Consider the following 20,994-nt stretch of genomic DNA (forward strand, 5'->3'; position numbering starts at 1 on the left):
AGGAGTAACTCCACAGAAGTCAATGGTGTACCCCAGTGCAAAACTGGTGTGAGGTCAGAATCAGGCCATGTAAAAGCAAAAGTATTTATTATTATAATTATCATGAGATGCCCACCTCCATTACAATACTCTGAAATGTTCATCGGTTCAGTCAGACTTTGAGTCTGAAAGGATTTAGCCCAAACAATTTTATAATGATCGTATTTCAGTACTGGGTCAAGTAAGCAGTAGTTCAGCATTAGTTTAAAGAGCTGCCTCTAGAAATCACAAATACTGCATTCCTTGGAAGATTATGGATTCCTTTTGTCTAATTGTGTCTTTACTTAGGAGGCATGAAGCTTTGCGATATGCTCTGCTTACCCCTGAATGAACCCGCGTTTACTCTGTATTTTTACTGCAGGAATCCTTCCAAACATTGCACAGATGGAATTTCACATCTGACAAAAGAAACAGATAATGTTTATTGAGCAAAATTTATATTGCTGGAGTTTGCGTTGCTATTTCATGCAGTCATGCCTCTGGTGTGTTCTTCTACGATACAATTACTCTCCAGAGACTAATCCTGGGAAATGCTCAAATTTTAGCAGGAGGAAGTGAAAAGAATTATTTAGTAAATATGATGTAAATGCTCTCGATCTTTTTAAAATAAAAATTAATATCTTTGTTTTTCTATTTTTGAAGGTGCTGGGGAACTTCACACTGCAAGTGTCGTTTCCTTGGATTATTAGGCAACTAGCTCTGCTAAACCGTGGCAAAACATAAATCCTCCCTCCTGTTTAAGAGAGTTTGGATGCTCCTTTCTGCTAGTGACGAAGAGCTGACAGCAACAGAGATTTCACCTTCAACTCAAAGACCCCAGACTGATGATGAGGTGATAATATTCTGCTCTGGGGAAACTTGTGCAGCTCTTCATTATTCAAGGTCTTATTTTGACTGCATTTCTGATTCTCTATTTGCATGTTTCTGTGAGCTTGCCTTATGCAGGAGAATTGGTTAAGTCTTATAGGTGACCAGACCAGTTGGGGGGGGGGGGGGGGGGGGGGGGGGGGGGAAGGCAGAGACCGTAGGCAAAGGCAACACATTTGGATATGACTGTAGGCAGCTAATCCTAAATTACTTGTTCATAAGGTCATTTAAAACATGTGGGAAATGCATAATGCTATTTCTTTCCAAAGGAAAAGCTGAAGCTAGGTAAAATAATAATTTAGGCTTGAACCCTAAAAGATGGCTATTTTGAATTTTGCAAGCCACACTGAGATCACTCTTTAATAGCTTAGTGTCTTCTATTTGCTGTATAAGATAAGGCACTTGATTTGTGGCTGAAAGATGATCTAGGATAAATTAGTAATAGAAACAGTAGGGTGTTTATGTGTAAAATGCATGTCTAATATACTTCACATATTCTGAGCTGTCTGTTTTTTAGTTACTAAACATTCCTCAGAGCAGGGACTGCATCTTCCTCTATGTTCTGTATAGCACGGAGCACACAATATCTGAAGTTTTGATAAAAGTTTAATGATACGGAAGAAGAACTTTGCCAATGTTATTGGGGATCCCTACCTGCTGATACAAATACACAATAGATTATAATAACGAATGAAATAGCTTCCTATACACCATTTAGAGTATATTTTAAAATGTCTTCCTACCGTTAATATCCATGTGCTAGACAATCTCAAAATAATGCAACATAGCTTCTTTTCCAGTTACTATTGATCATGTGAAAACCAGGAAAGCACCTTTCCACATGCAAAACTTTGCAAACACGTAAAGGGCTGCTCTTGTAGAGCAACCCTGGAAGACTATTAAATCAGGAATACACACACACACACCCTGCAGCACAGAGAGTCCTAAATGCATTTAAAAAAAACCCTATATTCATTCGCAAAACAGAAGTAACTCAAGAGCATTTTGCAAAGAGTCAAGATCCATACCAGAGCTGAATATAAACAACCTTTTATAGTTTATAGGTCACAAAATAAATACAGCCTGCCATCATTATTGCTGCTGCTTACTGAAAGAGACACCAGTTTGTGAAACATAAGAAAAGTACCTTTTGAATTCTTCCATCAATATCCAAATAAATACACTTGGGCCGGTAAGTTGAGGAGCCGGATCCCATCTTGCTACAGTTGGACTTTTACTGTACTTTCTCACTGTCAGCTATATAGCAGGAAAAAGGGATTAGCCAAACAATGCTGAGCCACCACTGCCAGATCCTTTAGTGTCTTTGCTTTTCTATATACCACAGTCTCATGCTATGAAGATCCCTCCTCTAACATGCATGCATTTTGCTGTGGCAGTGTGTGTGTGCCACCTCCTCTTAGTTTCCCTTTTCTCTGACTTCAGCTGCCTTGGACAGGGAAACACAAGCTTCAGATCCTGTCTTCAAGTGCCCTCCCGATTCCCATAGCAACCCCCTTTGACTTCAGAGCTGGGAGCCTGTGGGCAATCAATCCGTAATGCTGTACTGGAGAGCAGGGCTTGATTAGTTGCTTTCAACACACAAGGCAAAGTACCACTTATCACTGGGAGAATCCTCTACATTAGATTGAATTGCAGTCAGTGTCACTCTTTTTTATGATGAAATGGAAACAGAATAATCCATTAACATCTATCCTTTTAGTTGCCTTTCTATACATCTTAAGAAGTGTGACAGACTCCTGGCTGCACTGAACACGGACACAGCCCATTTTAAAAACACCACTTAGCCAGAGCTGGGACTGACCCAGCTAAAACGAAGCAGTTTCATTTGTATACCACCTTTGTTATCAATGCATAGAACACAAGACAGGCAAGAAAGAGTTACAGTAATAAAGTTTGAAGAAAACAAAGCCTGCCTGTTGCTATTGACCAATGTCCTAAATGCAATTCCTCCATTTAAAAGAAATGTAGGGAAATGTTAAGTACTCCGGGAAATGTGTACCATATTTGAAAACACAGTCTAAAAACTGGAGGGAGCAATACATTTGCTCTTTGATTCTAAGTGAATTCCAAATGCCATCTGCTCAATGTCTGTCTTGTTTTGCATTGTTTCAGAGTAGCAGCCATGTTAGTCTGTATCCACAAGAAGAACAGGAGTACTTGTGGCACCTTAGAGACTAACCAATTTATTTGAGCACAAGCTTTCGTGGGCTACAGCTCACTTCATCGGATGCATGCAGTGGAAAATACAGTAGGATGATTTTATAAACACAGAGAACATGAAACAATGGGTGTTACCATGCACACTATAACGAGAGTGATCAGTTAAGGTGAGCTATTACCAGCAGGAGAGAAAAAAAAACCTTTTGTAGGGATAACTGGACACCATTAAATTAGGCTTGAATAAAGACTGGGAGTGGATGTGTCATCACACAAAGCAAAACTATTTCCCCATGTTTATTCCCCCCTCACACACACACTGTTCCTCACAGGTTCTTGTCAACTGCTGGAAATGGCCCATCTTGATTATCACTACAAAAGTAAGGGAGTTTGCATTTTTCAGTGCTGAACCTCGTTTTGTTATTTCCTGCCCATATTTTGGCTCTCTCAGTCTTCACGCAGACATGGCATCATTGGTGAATTTCCTTAACATGCTGTTTACTCTCTCTTCATGATCATTAATGAAGATGTGAGGAGATCAGACTAGAGGACCACCATGGTCCATCTTGGCCTTGGAATCTATGATAAGTGTGACTGGACCCAACACCAATCCCTTTCGTACCCCTATAGATCTCTCTTCCAACTTGACGGATTGCCATGTACCATTGCCCTTTTCTTGTGGATCTAGAATTAAAGAACCGCTAAAGCCATCTAATCCAGCTCCCTGCTCATGCATCTTATTCCCTACTCTACATTTACCAGTGTTTTGTCCTCCAGCCAGTTTTAAATCCATGTGACTGCATTCCTATCCCAGACAACTAGAAGTAATTTTGAGAATAAGACTTTGGGCTTGTCTACGTTTAAAATGCTACAGTGGCACCACTGCAGTGCTTGAGTGTGGACACTCCACATGCCGACAGGAGGGGTTCTCCCATCGGCATAGGTAATCCACCTCTTTGAGAGGCGGTAGCTCAGTTGATGGAAGGATTCTTCATCAATTTAGAACAGTCTGCACTGGGTGTTAGGTCAGCTTAACTATGCTGCTCAGGGGTGTGGATTTTTCACACCCCTGAGCAACACAGTTGAGCCAACTTAATTTTCTAGTGCGGACCTCAGACCTGTGTGACACTGGGTTCAACCATCCAGTGCACTAGAGCTGTGCCAGCAATCCTGGCAGGGGATGCAAAGGAGGCTTTCATCAAAGCCACCAAGGGGAAACCCCTGTACTTACGGAAAGCACTGTGGGTTCTCTAGTGTTTATACAGGAAAGACAGGATGGCAGTTTTTAAAGCTTCATCTGAAAGAGACACACAGACCAGTGGAAATGGAAATGTAATTATCTGCCTCAGAAGCATGAAGGGCCAGACACTGGTCTTAGCATGATTTGAACCAACCGTTTCAGGAAGCTAAAATATTTCTTGGGATTAGGTCATGTAGCCACCGCTCTGGCTAAAGTACAGGGAGGTTATTAAAAAGAAATCAAACACATTTTTCTAGTCTATTTTGTATCTCTGCCTCCCATTTTGCTTCCTCTGCCTCACCTGCATCCTTTTCCCCAATTTCCGAGCTTCTGCTATAAGCCTCTCTCAGGTCAGACTTTCATCGGCTCCCCTCAGGGCCTTGTCTTACTGCTTTACTCTTCCACAGTTTTTAACTCTTTCATTTATTCTAATGCTTCATTTCCTCTGCCCCTGAAGCTCAAAAACTTTCCTCTGACTGTCCTTCCCCTCCGCCTCCCTCCCCCCCAGTTATCTCTCTCTGAATCTGTTTTTCTCACTCACCTCTTTTTTAGGGTTTTTCCCTGCTCAGTTTCTCCACCCTCACTCCTAGATTTCCACCCCCCAAAAATCTGTTTTAGGGCTTGTTTTCACAGGAAGGTTTTACATATTATACTGGGATGGTTATATTGGGCATCACACACACACACACACACCCGTGTAGATACTCTTATTCTGAAATAAGAGTGTTTTTTTTTTGGTTTATCTTAAACCCCCTTAAATTCACACCTTAGCTTATACCAGTACAACTTTCCCATGTAGACTAGCCCTTAATACTTTCTCTACTCCCATTTCTTTTATTCCTTTGCCATTTCCCCCTAGCCAGCACTGGAAACAATCACATTTGATGCTGATTACATCCTGCTTAATCAACGATCACAGAACATTTCTAAGATATCATTGCGCCTGTCTGTGCAGGTTGCCAAGGTGCTTGTTCAAGCCCTCATCCTTTGGCACCTCTACTATTGGCACCAGCCACATTTCCCCCTCCCTGCCCAAAATCCATTCAAAGTGCTGCTGCCAGGATCATCTTCCCGGCTCCCTGCTTAGGCCTCCTCACCCTCCTCTTTGTGCCCCTCTCCACTAGCTCTCCCTGTTCCATCACAAACCCCTCGTCTTGGCCTTGAAGGTGCTTCATCACTTAATCCCCCACCGTTGATCAGATCTACCCACTTCCTGAGACATCAACCCTCTCCTTTGCTCCACCAGTGATACCCGCCTCCATCTGCTTCCCCCCTTATGCAACTTTGTGTGTTCCCCCAGCCAGCCCTCCCTGTGTGGGGGAAAAAAATACCTGTTAAAATGTGCAGCGCTCCTTTAAATCCTTCTTTAAAACCTGCCTCTGTTGTGATGCTTACAAATTGCTACCATCTGGCATTAGTTTGGCAAGTGAAATTCTGAGAGTTCTCCTTTCATGGTAAACTGTGGTATTGTTACCAAATCCCCCACCTCCACTCCATGTTGTATGCTGTCTACCTTGTAGTTTGCTAGCTCTCTGGAGCTTTGACTATCTGTACTGATACTTGCCCTTTCCAAAGCCTAGCACAATGGGGCCCCGATTCTTGATCAGGGCTCCTAGATGCTACTGTAACATAAATAAATACATAATGATCATTTAAAAGCTGTAATGCCTGAATACCATTTCATTGTCCTTTAGAACTACTACTTCACTAGCATACCAAAGACTGGCAGATGCCAATTAATGGGTTCTTGCACATGAGAGAATCTAACTGGAGCAGAGGGAAACAATCCCATAGTTGGGACCCTCCTTCCAGATGATGTTGTGGTATCCTCTCACACTGAGGATACCTCTCCAGGGGAGGTAACTCCAGTTATTAGGAAGAGACAGGTATTAGTAATGGGCGATTCGAGCATTAGAAACATAGATAGCTAGGTTTGCGATGACCGGGAGAACCACATGGTGACTTGCCTGCCTGGTGCAAAGTTACAGAAGCAGCTTTGCCTCTCCTGGAATTGACACCTCCTTATCTACTGTTGGGAGTAGACTACATCCACCCTGATCGAATTGGCCCTGTCAACACTGGTTCTCCACTTGTGAGGTAACTCCCGTCTCTTCACGTGTCAATATAATAATGCCTGCATCTGTAACTTTTACTCCATGCATCTGAAGAAGTGGGGTTTTTACCCATGAAAGCTTATGCTCAAATAAATCTGTTAGTCTTTAAGGTGCCACTGGACTCCTTGTTGTTTTGGTGCAAAGTTGCGGATCTCTCAGGACATCTAGATAGACTTATGTGTAGTGCTGGGGAGGAGCCGGTGGTCGTGGTACATGTAGGTACCAATGACATAGGGACGGATAGCAGAGAGGTCCTGGAGGCCAAATTTAGGCTGCTACGTAAGAAATTGAAGTCCAGGACCTCCATGGTAGCATTCTCGGAGATGCTCCCAGTTCCACAGACAGGCAGAACTGCAGAGTCTCAATGCGTGGCTGAGACGATGGTACAGGGAGGAGGGGTTTAGATTTATTAGGAACTGGGGAAACTTTTGGGAAAGGGGGAGCCTATATAGGAAGGATGGTCTCCACCTAAACCAAAATGGAACCAGATTGCTGGCACTTAGTTTAAAAACTACTCTACGACCTTTTTAATGTTAAGGGCTGGGGGAAAGCTGACAGCTGCGGAGGAGCACATGGTTCGGACATCCCTTAAGGGAGGATCTATTAATAGAGAATCTCTCTGTCCAAGTAAGGAGGAGAGGGTGGAAGATGATAAAATACAGGCAGGGTCTGATGAGAAACAGTCAAATAAAAAGAAAAGGAGGACTTGTGGCACCTTAGAGACTAACCAATTTATTTGAGCATGAGCTTTCGTGAGCTACAGCTCACTTCATCGGATGCATGCTGTGGAAATCGCACAAGACATTTTATACACAGACACCATGAAACAATACCTCCTCCCACCCCACTCTCCTGCTGGTAATAGCTTATCTAAAGTGATCATCAAGTTGGGCCATTTCCAGCACAAATCCAGGTTTTCTCACCCTCCGCCCTCCCACAAACAAACTCACTCTCTTGCTGGTAATAGCCCATCCAAAGTGACCACTGTCTTCACAATGCATATGATAATCAATGTGGGCCATTTCCTGCAGAAATCCAGGTTCTCTCACCCCCCTCCAAAAACCACACACACAAACTCACTCTCCTGCTGGTAATAGCCTATCCAAAGTGACCACTCTCCCTACAACCTGCATGAAAATCAAAGTGGGCCATTTCCAGCACAAATCCAGGTTTTCTCACTCCCCCACCCCCATACTCACACAAACTCACTCTCCTGCTGGTAATAGCTCATCCGAAGTGACCACTCCCCCTGCTGGAGAGTGAGTTTGTGTGTGTGTGTGGGGGGGGGGATGAGAAAACCTGGATTTATGCTGGAAATGGCCCACCTTGATTATCATGCACATTGTAGGGGGAGTGGTCACTTCGGATGAGCTATTACCAGCAGGAGAGTGAGTTTGTGTGTGTGGTTTTTGGAGGGGGGTGAGAGAACCTGGATTTCTGCAGGAAATGGCCCACATTGATTATCATATGCATTGTGAAGACAGTGGTCACTTTGGATGGGCTATTACCAGCAAGAGAGTGAGTTTGTTTGTGGGAGGGCGGAGGGTGAGAAAACCTGGATTTGTGCTGGAAATGGCCCAACTTGATGATCACTTTAGATAAGCTATTACCAGCAGGAGAGTGGGGTGGGAGGAGGCATTGTTTCATGGTGTCTGTGTATAAAATGTCTTGTGCGATTTCCACAGCATGCATCCGATGAAGTGAGCTGTAGCTCACGAAAGCTCATGCTCAAATAAATTGGTTAGTCTCAAAGGTGCCACAAGTCCTCCTTTTCTTTTTGCGAATACAGACTAACACGGCTGTTACTCTGAAACCAGTCAAATAAAAAAGAGTCCCATTCAATTACATCGTGTAATGGCAGACAGCTGAAAGGAGACAAGTTTTTAAAGTGCTTATATACCAATGCTAGAAGTCTAAATAATAAGATGGGTGAACTAGAGTGCCTTGTATTAAATGAGGATATTGATATAATAGCCATCACAGAAACTTGGTGGAATGAGCATAATCGATGGGATACAGGGTACAAAATATATCGGAAGGACAGAACAGGTCGTGCTGGTGGGAGAGTGGCATTATATATGAAAGAAAGTGTAGAATCAAATGAAGTAATAATCGTAAATGAATCAAACTGTACCATAGACTCTCTATGGATAGAAATACCATGCTCCAATAATAAGAATACAGTGGTAGGGATATATTACCGACCACCTGACCAGGATGGTGATTGTGACTGTGAAATGCTTAGGCAGATTAGAGAGGCTATTAACATAAAAAACTCAATTATCCCCATATTGACTGGGTACATGTCACCTCAGGATGGGATGCAGAGATAAAGTTTCTTGACACCTTAAATGACTGCTTCTTGGAGCAGCTAGTCCTGGAACCCACCAGAGGATTTAGTCCTAAGTGGAGCACAGGATCTGGTCCAAGAGGTGAATGTAGCTGGACCGCTTGGTAATAGTGACCATAATAGAATTAAATGTAATATCCCCGTGGCAGGAAAAACACCATAGTGGCCCAACACTGTAGCATTTAATTTCAGGAAGTGGAACTACATAAAAATGAGGAGGTTAGCTAAACAGAAATTAAAAGGTTCGGTGCCAAAAGTGAAATCTCTGCAAGCTGTGTGGAAACTTTTTAAAGACACCATAATAGAGGCTCAACTTAAATGTATACCCCCAAATTAAAAAACACAGTAAGAGAACCAAAAAGGAGCCACTGTGGCTAAACAACAAAGTAAAAGAAGCAGTGAGAGGCAAAAAGGCATCCTTTAAAAAGTGGAAGTTAAATCCTAATGAGGAAAATAGAAAGGAGCATAAACACAGGCAAATGAAGTATAAAAATACAATTCGGAAGGCCACAAAAGAACTTGAGGAACAGTTAGCCAAAGACTCAAAAAGTAATAGCAATTTTTTTTAAAGTACATCAGAAGCAGGATGCCTGCTAAACAAACAGTGGGGCCACTGGATGATTGAGGTGCTAAAGGAGCACTCAAGGACTATAAGGTCATTACGGAGAAACTAAATGAATTCTTTTCATCGGTCTTCACAGCTGAGGATGTGAGGGAGATTCCCAAACCTGAGCCATTTTTTTTAGGTGACAGATCTGAGGAACTGTCCCAGATTGAGGTGTCATTGGACGTTTTGGAACAAATTGATAAATTAAACAGCAATAAGTCATCAGGACCAGATGGTATTCACCCAAGAGTTCTGAAATTTCACATTTGAGTTTCTTCAGAACTACTAACTGTAGTCTGTAACCTATCATTTACATAAGCTTCTGTACCAGATGACTGGAGGATAGCTAATGTGACGCCAGTTTTTAAAAAGGGCTCCAGAGGTGATACTGGCAATTACAGGCCTGTAAGCCTGACTTCAGTACTGATTGAAACTATAATAATGAACCATATTGTCAGACATAAAGATGAACATAATTTGTTGAGGAACAGTCAACATGGTTTTAGTTATGGGAAATCATGCCTCAACAATCTACTAGAATTGTTTGAGGGGGTTATGTGGATGTGGACCAAGGGGATCCAGTGGATATAGTGTACTTAGATTTTCAGAAAGCCTTTGACAAGGTCCCTCACCAAAGGCTCTTATGGAAAGTAAGCAGCCATGGGATAAAAGGGAAGGTGCTCTCATGGATTGGTAACTAGTTAAAAGATAGGAAACAAAGGGTAAGTGTAAATGGTCAGTTTTCAGAATGAAGAGAGGTAAATAGAGGTGTCCCCCAGGGGTCCGTTCTGGGACCAGTCCTATTCAACATATTCATAAATGATCTGGAAAAAGGAGGAAACAGTGAGGTGGCAAAATTTGCTGATGATACAAAATTACTAAAGAGAGTTAAGACCCAGGCAGACTGCGAAGAGCTACAAAAGGATCTCTCAAAACTGGGTGACTGGGCAACAAAATGGCAGATGAAATTTAATGTTGATAAATGCAAAGTAATGCAAATTGGAAAGCATAATCCCAACTATACATATAAAATGATGGGGTCTAAATTAGCTGTTACCACTCAAGAAAGAGATCTTGGAGTCATTGTGGATAGTTCTCTGAAAACATCCACTCAAGGTGCAGTGGCAGTCAAAAAAGTGAACAGAATGATGAGAATAATTAAGAAGGGGATAGAGAATAGGACAGAAAATATCATGTTGCCTCTATATAAATCCATGGTACTCCCACATCTTGAATATTGTGTGCAGATGTGGTCACCCCATCTCAAAAAAGATATATTGGAATTGGAAAAGGTTCAGAAAAGGGCAACAAAAATGATTAGGGGTATAGAACAGCTTCCATATTAGGAGAAATTAATAAAACTGGGACTTTTCAGCTTGGAAAAGAGATGGCTAAGGGGAGATATGATTGAGGTCTATAAAATCATGACTGTTGTCAAGAAAGTAGATAAGGAATTGTTGTTTACTACTTCTCATAACACAAGGACTAGGGGTCACCAAATGAAATTAATAGGCAGCAGGTTTAAAACAAAAGGAAATACTTCTTCACAAAACGCACAGTCAACCTGTGGAACTCCTTGCCAAAGGATGTTGTGAAGGCCAAGACCATAACAGGGTTCAAAAAAGAACTAGATAAGTTCATGGAAGATAGGTCCATCAATGGCTATTAGCCAGGATGGGCAGTGATGGTGTCCCTAGCCTCTGTTTGCCAGAAGCTGGGAGAGAGTGACAGGGGATGGATCACTTGATGATTATCTATTCTGTTCATTCCCTCTGGGGCAGACCTGGCAGTGCCTTTTGGTCTGACCCAGTAGGGCCATTCTTACGTTCTTATGTGATAAGTCCCAGCAAAGTCTATGGGCCCAGTTTTGCAAATACTTGCTAGAGGGTGTAGTGCTGCAAGTAGTCGCATCAACTACATTGACTACAATGGGACTAGTCACTGCGGTAAGCACTCTGCTTGCTAAGAAGAGTTTGCAAGATTGGGGTCAAAGCTGAGGGTTTCCGATATGGTGTGTGGGCGGAAGATTTTATTGTAGAGCACGTCTACTCTTGTACTATTTAGCAGAGTTTATGCTATTGCATTTAAAGCTTATTATCACTAATATAAATGCATGCTATAATATACCATCTGTCATCCCAAAAGGATCCCAGAGCTCTTGATAATTTTAAGCTGAAATACACACCAAGACCAGTGAAGTGGAAAACAGCAGCTGTTTTATGGCACACCAAAGCTCTAGAGAACAGTTTAGGAGAGGAAGTTAATAATACTGTACCCAACTGAAACTAAAGAGGAAAGTGTGTAATCGAAGCTGGGGTTGGCCAGGACACTGAGGTTAACGCCTCTATTCTGCTAGTCAGAGTTGGCAGCAACAAGGGCTGGATTCAGTATCTAGGAGTTCCTTTTCAACAGTACAACATGAAACCAGATCAAGTCCCCACCCCAGTGACCTGGGACAATTATACCCCCCCCCCCCTCAGCACCTCTAAGAGGCAATATTTCCCCTCTCCCAAGCACAGAGTCTGAGCGTAGCAAAGAAACTTTTAATAAAAGGAGGGAAGTAACCCAGCATTCATTTGGGAAAACACCGCAAATAGGGTTCATAAACCTAAACCATGAGCAAAAGACCCACCACCCTTGACAAGTAAATTAGGCTGTGTCCTTCTCCCTCAGGTTCTTCAGTCCAGCAACCAAAAGTCCTGCACCTTCTCTGCACCCCACTCACTGTTGTTGCCCTTTGTCAGGGCAGACCCAGAGTTGAGAGGTGCTTCTGCACAGTTCACCTCCCGCCTGGGTGGAGGTGTGCGGGGAGGCGGGGGAGTAAGAAGGCACCTTACTTGCTCCGCTGCCAGGCACTCGCTTGCTGTTCCTCTTCGCCTGCTGCCCTGCTGGCCGACCGGTGCTCTGCTCCTGTTCACTGGCCACCCTGCAATCCGTTACCACACCTCTCTGCAGGGCTGCACTCTGGTCTTCTCTGCCGGCCACCCGATCACCAATCCGCCAGGATGACTTCAGGTCTCACTGCTTAACACAGCTCTCGCTGATTTCAGCTGGCTGTTAGTGGGGGAGCCTCATTGCTGGTGCACACTGGGCAGCCTCTTGTATCAGAGACCCAGGTCTAGTGCTTAGACCTAAATATCAGTGATTTCAGCTCTGCGGTGTGTAACAAGACTCCCAATTGAGTCTTAATCAGCTATGTTATTACACAGGGAAGAGAGGAAGGGTCAAATACTGTCTAGGGCCCACACCACCAGGTACAAATACCTGTTCCCACCCTCTCCCCACTCACTGGAAGTTGGAACCCATGTCCCCTGCCTAGCAAGTGTCATTTTGTTGAGGATGAGTCCCTCACTCAGGCTATGTTAAGCACAGTTTTGCTGCCCTTAAATCACAAAACAAGAACAACTCCTCTTTATTACTCCTGCCCCAATAACAAGAAGACTGGGGATCCAACACCAGGCAAAAGCCATCATTTGGGCAAGCAATCCCATCATGCTGAGCACCTCGGCAGGGTAGGCATGCCCATGCAAACGAGATCAGCTCCTGAAGTTTTCTTCCATAGCTCATCACTACATGTCAGCAGAGAGCTCATTCAGACCCTGCTTAGGCTGGTTATATTAAGGGCCCTGGCACAAACTGGCTTTAGCTATTTCTCATCTCTAAGCAGTTTTCCTTCTGACTCTCTTTTGAGTGTTCCTGTAGAAAGTTCTTTCTTAAATTTAATGTGCCCAAGCCATGGCACCATCTGCTGGCAGCCTCCAATATTGCAGAATGACAAACTTCCCACCCCATTTGTTGTGTTGTCACTGTTTTTTGTCCCCCTTCTCTCATCCCACCTCCCTTACCACTGCAACCCTTCAACAGCACAGTCTCACCGTTCCTGCTTATCACACTCCTTTCTCCCTCCTTTCCCTTTTCTACCGATCTCCTTCATTAATCCTGTGCCCCTCTTACTTCAACAATCCATTCCTACTTATTTGCCCTCTTTGCCACAGTATCTGAGCACCTCACAATCTTGCACATCGGACATTGTGCACTCTTCTACAAGAAGAAGTATAAATGTTCTAATGAGCTGTTGGGGCTGTAGTCAGAATACTGGCTCCCACATCCAGAGTTTCTGGGAAAGCCCAACCTTAAAATCTGTCTGGACTTATTTTCTCAAGGTTATGGAAGAATTTATAGACATAGCTGAAAAACTTAAATAACTGGTGGGCAAAAAATAAAATTAACTGTGTCTAGAGACGCCTGCTGGATCACTCAAAGAGATGATAGCCAAGAAATGGAAAAGTAAAGTCCGTCCACTAGACTAAAACTGGCCGACCCTCTTGGCAAGGAAGCTGAGCTCTAGGCAAGCGTATATGCCTCAAAATAGGAGACAGACAAGTATCAGGTTCTATTTAGGGAAAATCATGTATTATTTTATATCCTCCAGGAAAGTAAGATAATTCAGATACAGGGACTGGATATCACAATAAAAGGAGTCTGCAAAAGTTGAGAGATACTTAGAGTGAAAAGAGGCACTGATATTTTCATAATAATATTGGCTCTGGAATACTGTGGGCAAATCATTATTGTGAACTTGGGATGGAAGATTCAATGGACTTTTATATCAGGATGAAAGGATCCACAGACCTGATACAGTGTCAAAAATTTAAAAAAAAAAATCTCAGACATGCTGGATGTATGAAGTCTTAAATGTTTTGGATAATATTGTTTTATTTTGGTAATATTGTATATATTTTTCTCTCACATGCTCATTTTGCAGAACAATTATAAGGACAGTAGTTCTATATAATTGCTTCCCTCCCCAAAAGGAATTATGCACAGTTCCTTTATCCATCAGGGTTTGCATTCATTTCAAAAGGGGACAAGAATCTAGAGGCAAGATTATTGCTGCAGCTATGTCATCCTTTTGTATTTCATAGAATCATAGATTTTAAGGTCAGAAGGGACCATTATGATCATCTAGTCTGACCTCCTGCACAACGCAGGCCACAGAATCTCACCCACCAACTCCTGTAACAAACCTCTAACCTATGTCTGAGCTATTGAAGTCCTCAAATCATGCTTTAAAGACTGCAAAGTGCAGAGAATCCTCCAGCGAGTGACCCGTGCCCCACGCTGCAGAGGAAGGTGAAAAACCCGCAGGGCCTCTGCCAATCTGCCCTGGAGGAAAATTCCTTCCTGACCCCAAATATGGCGATCAGCTAAACCCTGAGCATGTGGGCAAGACTCACCAGCCAGACATCCAGGAAAGAATTCTCTGTAGTAACTCAGATCCCACCCCATCTAACATCCCATCACAGGCCATTGGGCATATCTACCGCTAATAGTCGAAGATCAATTAATCGCCAAAATTAGGCTATCCCATCATATCATCTCCATACACTTATCAAGCTTAGTCTTGAAGCTAGATAGGTCTTTTAACCCCACTGCTTCCATTGGAAGGCTGTTCCAGAACTTCACTTCTCTGATGGTTAGAAACCTTCATCTAATTTCAAGTCTAAACTTCCTGATGGCCAGTTTATATCCATTTGTTCTTATGTCCCCATTAGTACTGCGCTTAAATAATTCTTCTCCCTCCATGGTATTTATCCCTCTGATATATTTATAGATAGCAATCATATCTCCCCTCAGCCTTCTTTTGGTTACGCTAAACAAGCCGAACTCTTTGAATCTCCTTTCATAGGACAGGTTTTCCATTCCTCGGATCATCCTAGTAGCCCTTCTCTGTACCTGTTTCAGTTTGAATTCATCCTTCTTAAACATGGGACATCAGAACTGCACACAGTATTCCAGATGAGGTCTCACCAGTGCCTTGTATAATGGTACTAACATCTCCTTATCTCTACTGGAAATACCTCGCCTGATGCATCCCAAGACTGCATTAGCTTTTTTCGCAGCCATATCACATTGGCAGCTCATAGTCATCCTGTGATCAACCAATACTCCAAGGTCCTTCTCCTCCTCTGTTACTTCCAAGTGATGCGTCCTCAGTTTATAACAAAAATTCTTGTTACTAATCCCTAAATACATGACCTTGCACTTTTCACTATTAAATTTCATCCTATTACTCCAGTTTACAAGGTCATCCAGATCTTCCTGTATGATATCCTGGTCCTTCTCTATATTGGCAATACCTCCCAGCTTTGTGTCATCTGCAAACTTTATTAGCACATTCCCACTTTCTGTGCCAAGGTCAGTAATAAAATGATTAAATAAGATTGGTCCCAAAACCGATCCTTGAGGAACTCCACTAGTAACCTCCTTCCAGCCTGACAGTTCACCTTTCAGTGTGACCCATTGTAGTCTCCCCTTTAACCAGTTCCTTATCCACCTTTCAACTTTCATATTGAGCCCCATCTTTTCCAATTTAGCTAATAATTCTCCATGTGGAACCATAACAAATGCCTTACTGTAACTGAGGTAAATTAGATCCACTGTGTTTCCTTTGTCTAAAAAATCTGTTACCTTCTCAAAGAAGGAGATCAGGTTGGTTTGACACAATCTACCTTTTGTAAAACCATGTTGTATTTTGTCCCAATTACCACTGACCTCAATGTCCTTAACTACTTTCTCCTTCAAAATTTTTTCCAAGACCTTGCATACTACCGATGGCAAACTAACAGGCCTGTAGTTACCCAGATCGCTTTTTTTAATCTTTCTTAAAAATAGGAACTATGTTAGCAATTCTCCAGTCATACGGTACAACCCCTGAGTTTACAGATTCATTAAAAATTCTTGCCAATGGGCTTGCAATTTCATGTGCCAGTTCCTTTAATATTCTTGGATGAAGATTATCCAGGCCCCCCGATTTAGTCCCATTAAGCTGTTCGAGTTTGGCTTCTACCTTGGATGTGGTAATATCTACCTTCATATCCTCCTTCCCATTTGTCGTCCTACCATTATCCCTAAGCTCTTCATTAGCTTCATTAAAGACTGAGGCAAAGTATTTGTTTTGATATTGGGCCATGCCTAGATTATCCTTAACCTCCACTCTATCCTCAGTGTAAAGTGGTCCCACTTCTTCTTTCTTTGTTTTCTTCTTATTTATTCTGCTATAGAACCTTTTACTGTTGGTTTTAATTCCCTTTGCAAGGTCCAACTCTCCATGGCTTTTGGCCTCTCTCACTTTATCCCTACATGTTCTGACCTCAATAAGGTAGCTTTCCTTGCTAATCCCTCTCATCTTCCACTCCTTGTAGGATTTCTGCTTTTTCTTAATCACCTCTCTGAGATGCTTGCTCATCCAGCTTGGTCTACAACTCCTGCCTATGAATTTTTTCCCCTTTCTTGGGATGCAGGCTTCTGATAGTTTCTGCAACTTTGACTTGAAGTAATCCTAGGCCTCCTCTGCCTTTAGATCCTCAAGTTTTTCAGTCCAATCCACTTCCTTAACTAATTTCCTTAATTTTTTTTTATTAAGATTATCCATTGCTTGCAGACTTTTTTTGTGTGCTATGTCTAGACATATTGGAAAAAATTAAAATGGATGTGATATACAAAACTAAATTCTTTGTTTTACAGCACGTTAGACACTTCCAGGGCTTGTGATCTCACTTTCAGTTGTCTCGCGCCAGTACAATTCAACTAGCAAAGAGAAAAGAAAAGGACAGGTTTCAGAGTAGCAGCTGTGTTAGTCTGTATTCGCAAAAAGAAAAGGAGTACTTGTGGCATCTTAGAGACTAACCCATTTATTTGAGCATAAGCTTTCGTGAGCTACAGCTCACTTCATCAGATGCATTCAGCCGATGTAGCTCACGAAAGCTTATGCGCAAATAAATGGGTTAGTCTCTAAGATGCCACAAGTACTCCTTTTCTTTTTGCGAATACAGACTAACATGGTTGCTACTCTGGAACCTAGCAAAGAGAAGTTACTTCTGATTTACACACACGTACAATAGGTAAGATCAGAATCAGCTACCTGAAGTTTGCTACATCAGTACAGGTGAAGTTAGCTTACATAATTCACTGTATGATACAAAAACGTATTCCTTTATAATACATAACAATCACATTTTTGTTCTGTATGCATATGATTCTGCACTGCTTCCACTAACATGCAGAGATAGGTATGCTTTTTCAATACAAAGAATCAGAGAATCAACATATCAGAATGTGTGGAGATATACTCGCTGATATGACAGTACACGGAGGGGGAGAATATTTTAGCAAGTGAAGAAGATCAAATTAGATCCACAACAGGTCGGATCAGCACTGAGGGCTTCTCACTTGCTTCAGTGGAGTGCTAAAAGATGTCTGAAGCAGATGAAAATAGTGCTAAATCAGGGACAGGTGAGCCTCATGGAGTTCAATTTTTCATAAGCCTCTCAAACTCTCTTTTGGGTTCCCCAAATTGGCCTGAGTTAATTAACCATCTTTTCTTGTAATTTACAACTTACAAAAAAATCAGGACACAGGGACCAAACTAAATAAGTAAATAAATAAATAAATAAAAATCATGATTGGCTTAAAAAAAAAAAAAGAGTTTAAAAAAGTAATACATTTGGGCTCTTTTTCTTTGCCGTCAGGTTTCTTAGCCTTTAGGTTGCCCTCAGGCCACATTGTCAAGCATTTCTTTGCAAGCATGAAGGATAGATTTTTTATTTTGTTTTATAAATGAAAGCAGAGAATCTCATGTAAACAACCACATGACTTCTGTGACAGAGGCTTGAAGTCAGACAGTAAATATTGCAAGACTAGTGACACAATTGAGAGAGTTGGTAACACAGCTATATAGCAAAGTTAGGCAAACAACAAGTGGGTGGCCTGTATAAAAGGCTTTCACACTATTTTATTTTTCCATTCCAACTTTTCCTCTGCTCCTTTCACCCCACACTCTCAGCTCCATTTTCCACCTTTGCCCTATTAGTTTCCCCTCTTCCCTCTTTCGTTTTCACAGTCTCTCCTAAGTCAAACAGACCACCCAATAACACCTGATTTAGAGGTCAATTTTCAAGCCTGCGTTATTGCAATAGATTATTAAATCCGGAGAAAACCAGCTCATCCATTCCTACCTCTTGCAAAGTTTAGATGCTTAAACCAAGATATTCCTGATATGCACTCACTTTCTTAGCTGCAGTCTCCCTCCTTTGTAATTGGTCAGTTCCTGTGACTCCCACGCCCCCTTGTGTCAAGTCCCAGTGAGACCAAGTTCGGCTTTCTTTGATGTCAATGACAGTTGAGCCTTGTCTTTGCTGGAAGGACCAAGTACAATATATCCGTTTGTTTTCATGAATTAAATCTGTGATCTTGATCCAAATTCTTCTTGCTTTCTGCACATGTCCCATTCCAGTGGGATTATGCGCATGAGGAAAGTGAGCAAAATTGGCCTTTTTAAAAGTTTTCTTCACATAAAAGCCTCTTGCTGATGATCTGCTTCTCAGAACTGGTCTTGGTGTTTTTATTTATTTGTGTGTTTTACAAATTCCTGCAAATATATGATCCATTTTAAAAACTCTCTCACATTTCAATCAACTACTCACCACTAATTGGAGACACGGGGTCCAGTGCAAAAGAAGGTGATGGCTTTATAAAAATGCATATTCCTGATATGCTGTGTTACATCAGATCATGTATAGTAAATCTTTGGGTCTACATTTACAAAAATTTTCCTGGCTAAGTATTATTTGTAGCCATGTCTACAGTACACTCACTCTGTTATCAGACTATCTGGTAAGATTAAGATACATTGTTACCTCTAAAATGTAGTACTCTTTTCATTCCTTTGAAGTCAATTTCTTACTTAGCTTAGGTGCTGTGGATCGATTCCATCTGTGCTGGGTTTCTCATTATATGAGATTGCTTGAGGGGCTGCCAGCATAATCAAGTGGGTCTGCAGTCGGCATCATAGTTGAAAGGTGATGAGATCCAGACTCAACCCAATCCCCTGCAGAAGCCAAATCCATCATCATGGGTCTTCCTGTGAGAACATCCTGACCTTGACCACCACAAGTTCAAACTGGGACTCTGTCAGCCACAGCATTGCTACTGAGAATAGAAGATCTAGTGGGGAGCTAGGATGCCTGAACGGTACCTTGAAACAGACTCAGAATTTGATGCTGGATGACAAGTGACTGAAATCCATGATGTGATCATTTGGACAGCCTTGCTTGACATTAGGTTCATATGTCATAGAATATTAAAAGTTGCTTGTAAACCATGCAGTTCCTGACTGCTCCTTTGATCCTGTACATTTTTGCCTTATACCAAAAATGAGTAACACTATGATAAATTACAGGCAGTCATTCTTCTGAAAGACAAGGTGGGTGAGGTAATATCTTTTACTGGGACAATTTCTGTTAGAGACAGAGACGAGCTTTCAAGCCACAAAGAGCTCTTCTTCGGGTCCAATAGAAGATATTACTTCACTCACCTTCTCTCCGATATCTTGGGACTCACATGGCTGCATACAGTTTCAGTCATGCCTAGGAAAATTTTAGATAACCATAAAATCCAACTTAGTTGTTGATATTTATACATGTGTATAGATGAAAGCATAAAAGCTGCCATGCATTCATTTTAACTGCTAGAATGCTTTTAAGGGTTTGGATTAAAACTCTTAAACAATATTCCCTGGGAGCAAATAGGTACTTAAAAATAAATTCCTTTATGAGGTTACACAGGCACAAAATGTTGGTGTTGCTCTAACAAGTGGATTATTTTGGTGTTCTACAAGAGGATTTTGATTAGTCAAACACAGGAGCTCTGCTTTTAATGATAACAATTACATCATTCATAACCTTTCTATCCACAGGCTTATTTCAAACAGTAATGTGCAGATGGTGTTTTGAGGAGAGCTAGCCAGCGTATTCGATTTCCTCATCTATGCAAGAAATTAATTCCGCTTTCAGAATTAACCATCATTTAGGATTTTAGATTGAGATTCCCGCCCCTTCCGCCCCCGCAAAATAATAGTTCCTCAAATCTGCAGTCAATACCCACTTCAAAGTACCTTGACTTGGATAACAGCAAAGATTTTTTTAAAAACCAGCCAACCAAAAAGGAAAGGAAAATAAAACGATCATTCTATGTTCACCATCCAAATTGCTTTGCACTCATACAGAGAGGCCAGTACAAAGAAACTCAGTGGTATTTCAATACAGCTAATAGAACTAAGAAGAATGTAAAAACCCGTTCAGCACTGAACCAAAACCCAAACCCTAAGTAGGGTAGTTCATGCCAGTGCACAGGACCCTCATAGATCCCTCTACATCATCTGAGTTCTTTGTTCTGTTCAAGATGAAAGGATATGAATCTTAATAAAAATTCTCTGTGGTCTGACCCTCTCTCTGCTGAGATATACTTTAAAATTGTTATTACGTCATTATGCATAACCTTGTGGAGCTGAGGGCAAAGGAAAGCGAGGCAGGGAAGTAGTTGTAAAGAACTTTCTAATTGTGAGCTGCTAACTTTAATCCCAGCTGTATTAATACATATAACTAATCATATAAGACCCAAGTATACATATTCTGTTACAGGATAACTTGCAAAGTTCAGTTCTTACCTGTCATATAAATTAGAGAGATTTAATAATAGATTCAGAATCAGCCTTATTTATTAAATTAAAACCTCACATCCCATTCACATGCAATGAAAT

General features: G+C 41.7%; 1 protein-coding gene and 1 long non-coding RNA gene across 4 annotated transcripts in view; one reads left to right on the forward strand and one right to left on the reverse strand.

Annotated features, from left to right (window-relative positions):
* PDE9A (phosphodiesterase 9A) overlaps nt 1–2,524 on the reverse strand; it is an 86,999-nt gene extending 84,475 nt beyond the window's left edge. For 2 of the 3 annotated variants that reach the window (XM_037903398.2, XM_007064481.4), the window contains exon 1: nt 2,054–2,523. In XM_037903398.2, the coding sequence (XP_037759326.1) occupies nt 2,054–2,122 (69 nt within the window). In that variant the 5' untranslated portion in view covers nt 2,123–2,523. Of the gene's footprint in view, nt 1–2,053 lie in introns of all 3 variants that reach the window. The other variant, XM_037903389.2, reaches the window with a different exon arrangement.
* LOC122464074 lies at nt 438–19,497 on the forward strand. The gene is made up of 3 exons (XR_006287933.1): nt 438–521; nt 682–871; nt 19,145–19,497. It is a non-coding gene; the product is annotated as an uncharacterized LOC122464074 (long non-coding RNA).
* The last annotated feature ends 1,497 nt before the right edge of the window (nt 19,498–20,994 follow it).

Source organism: Chelonia mydas, chromosome 1 (assembly GCF_015237465.2).
Source record: "Chelonia mydas isolate rCheMyd1 chromosome 1, rCheMyd1.pri.v2, whole genome shotgun sequence".
Classification (NCBI taxonomy): domain Eukaryota; kingdom Metazoa; phylum Chordata; order Testudines; family Cheloniidae; genus Chelonia; species Chelonia mydas.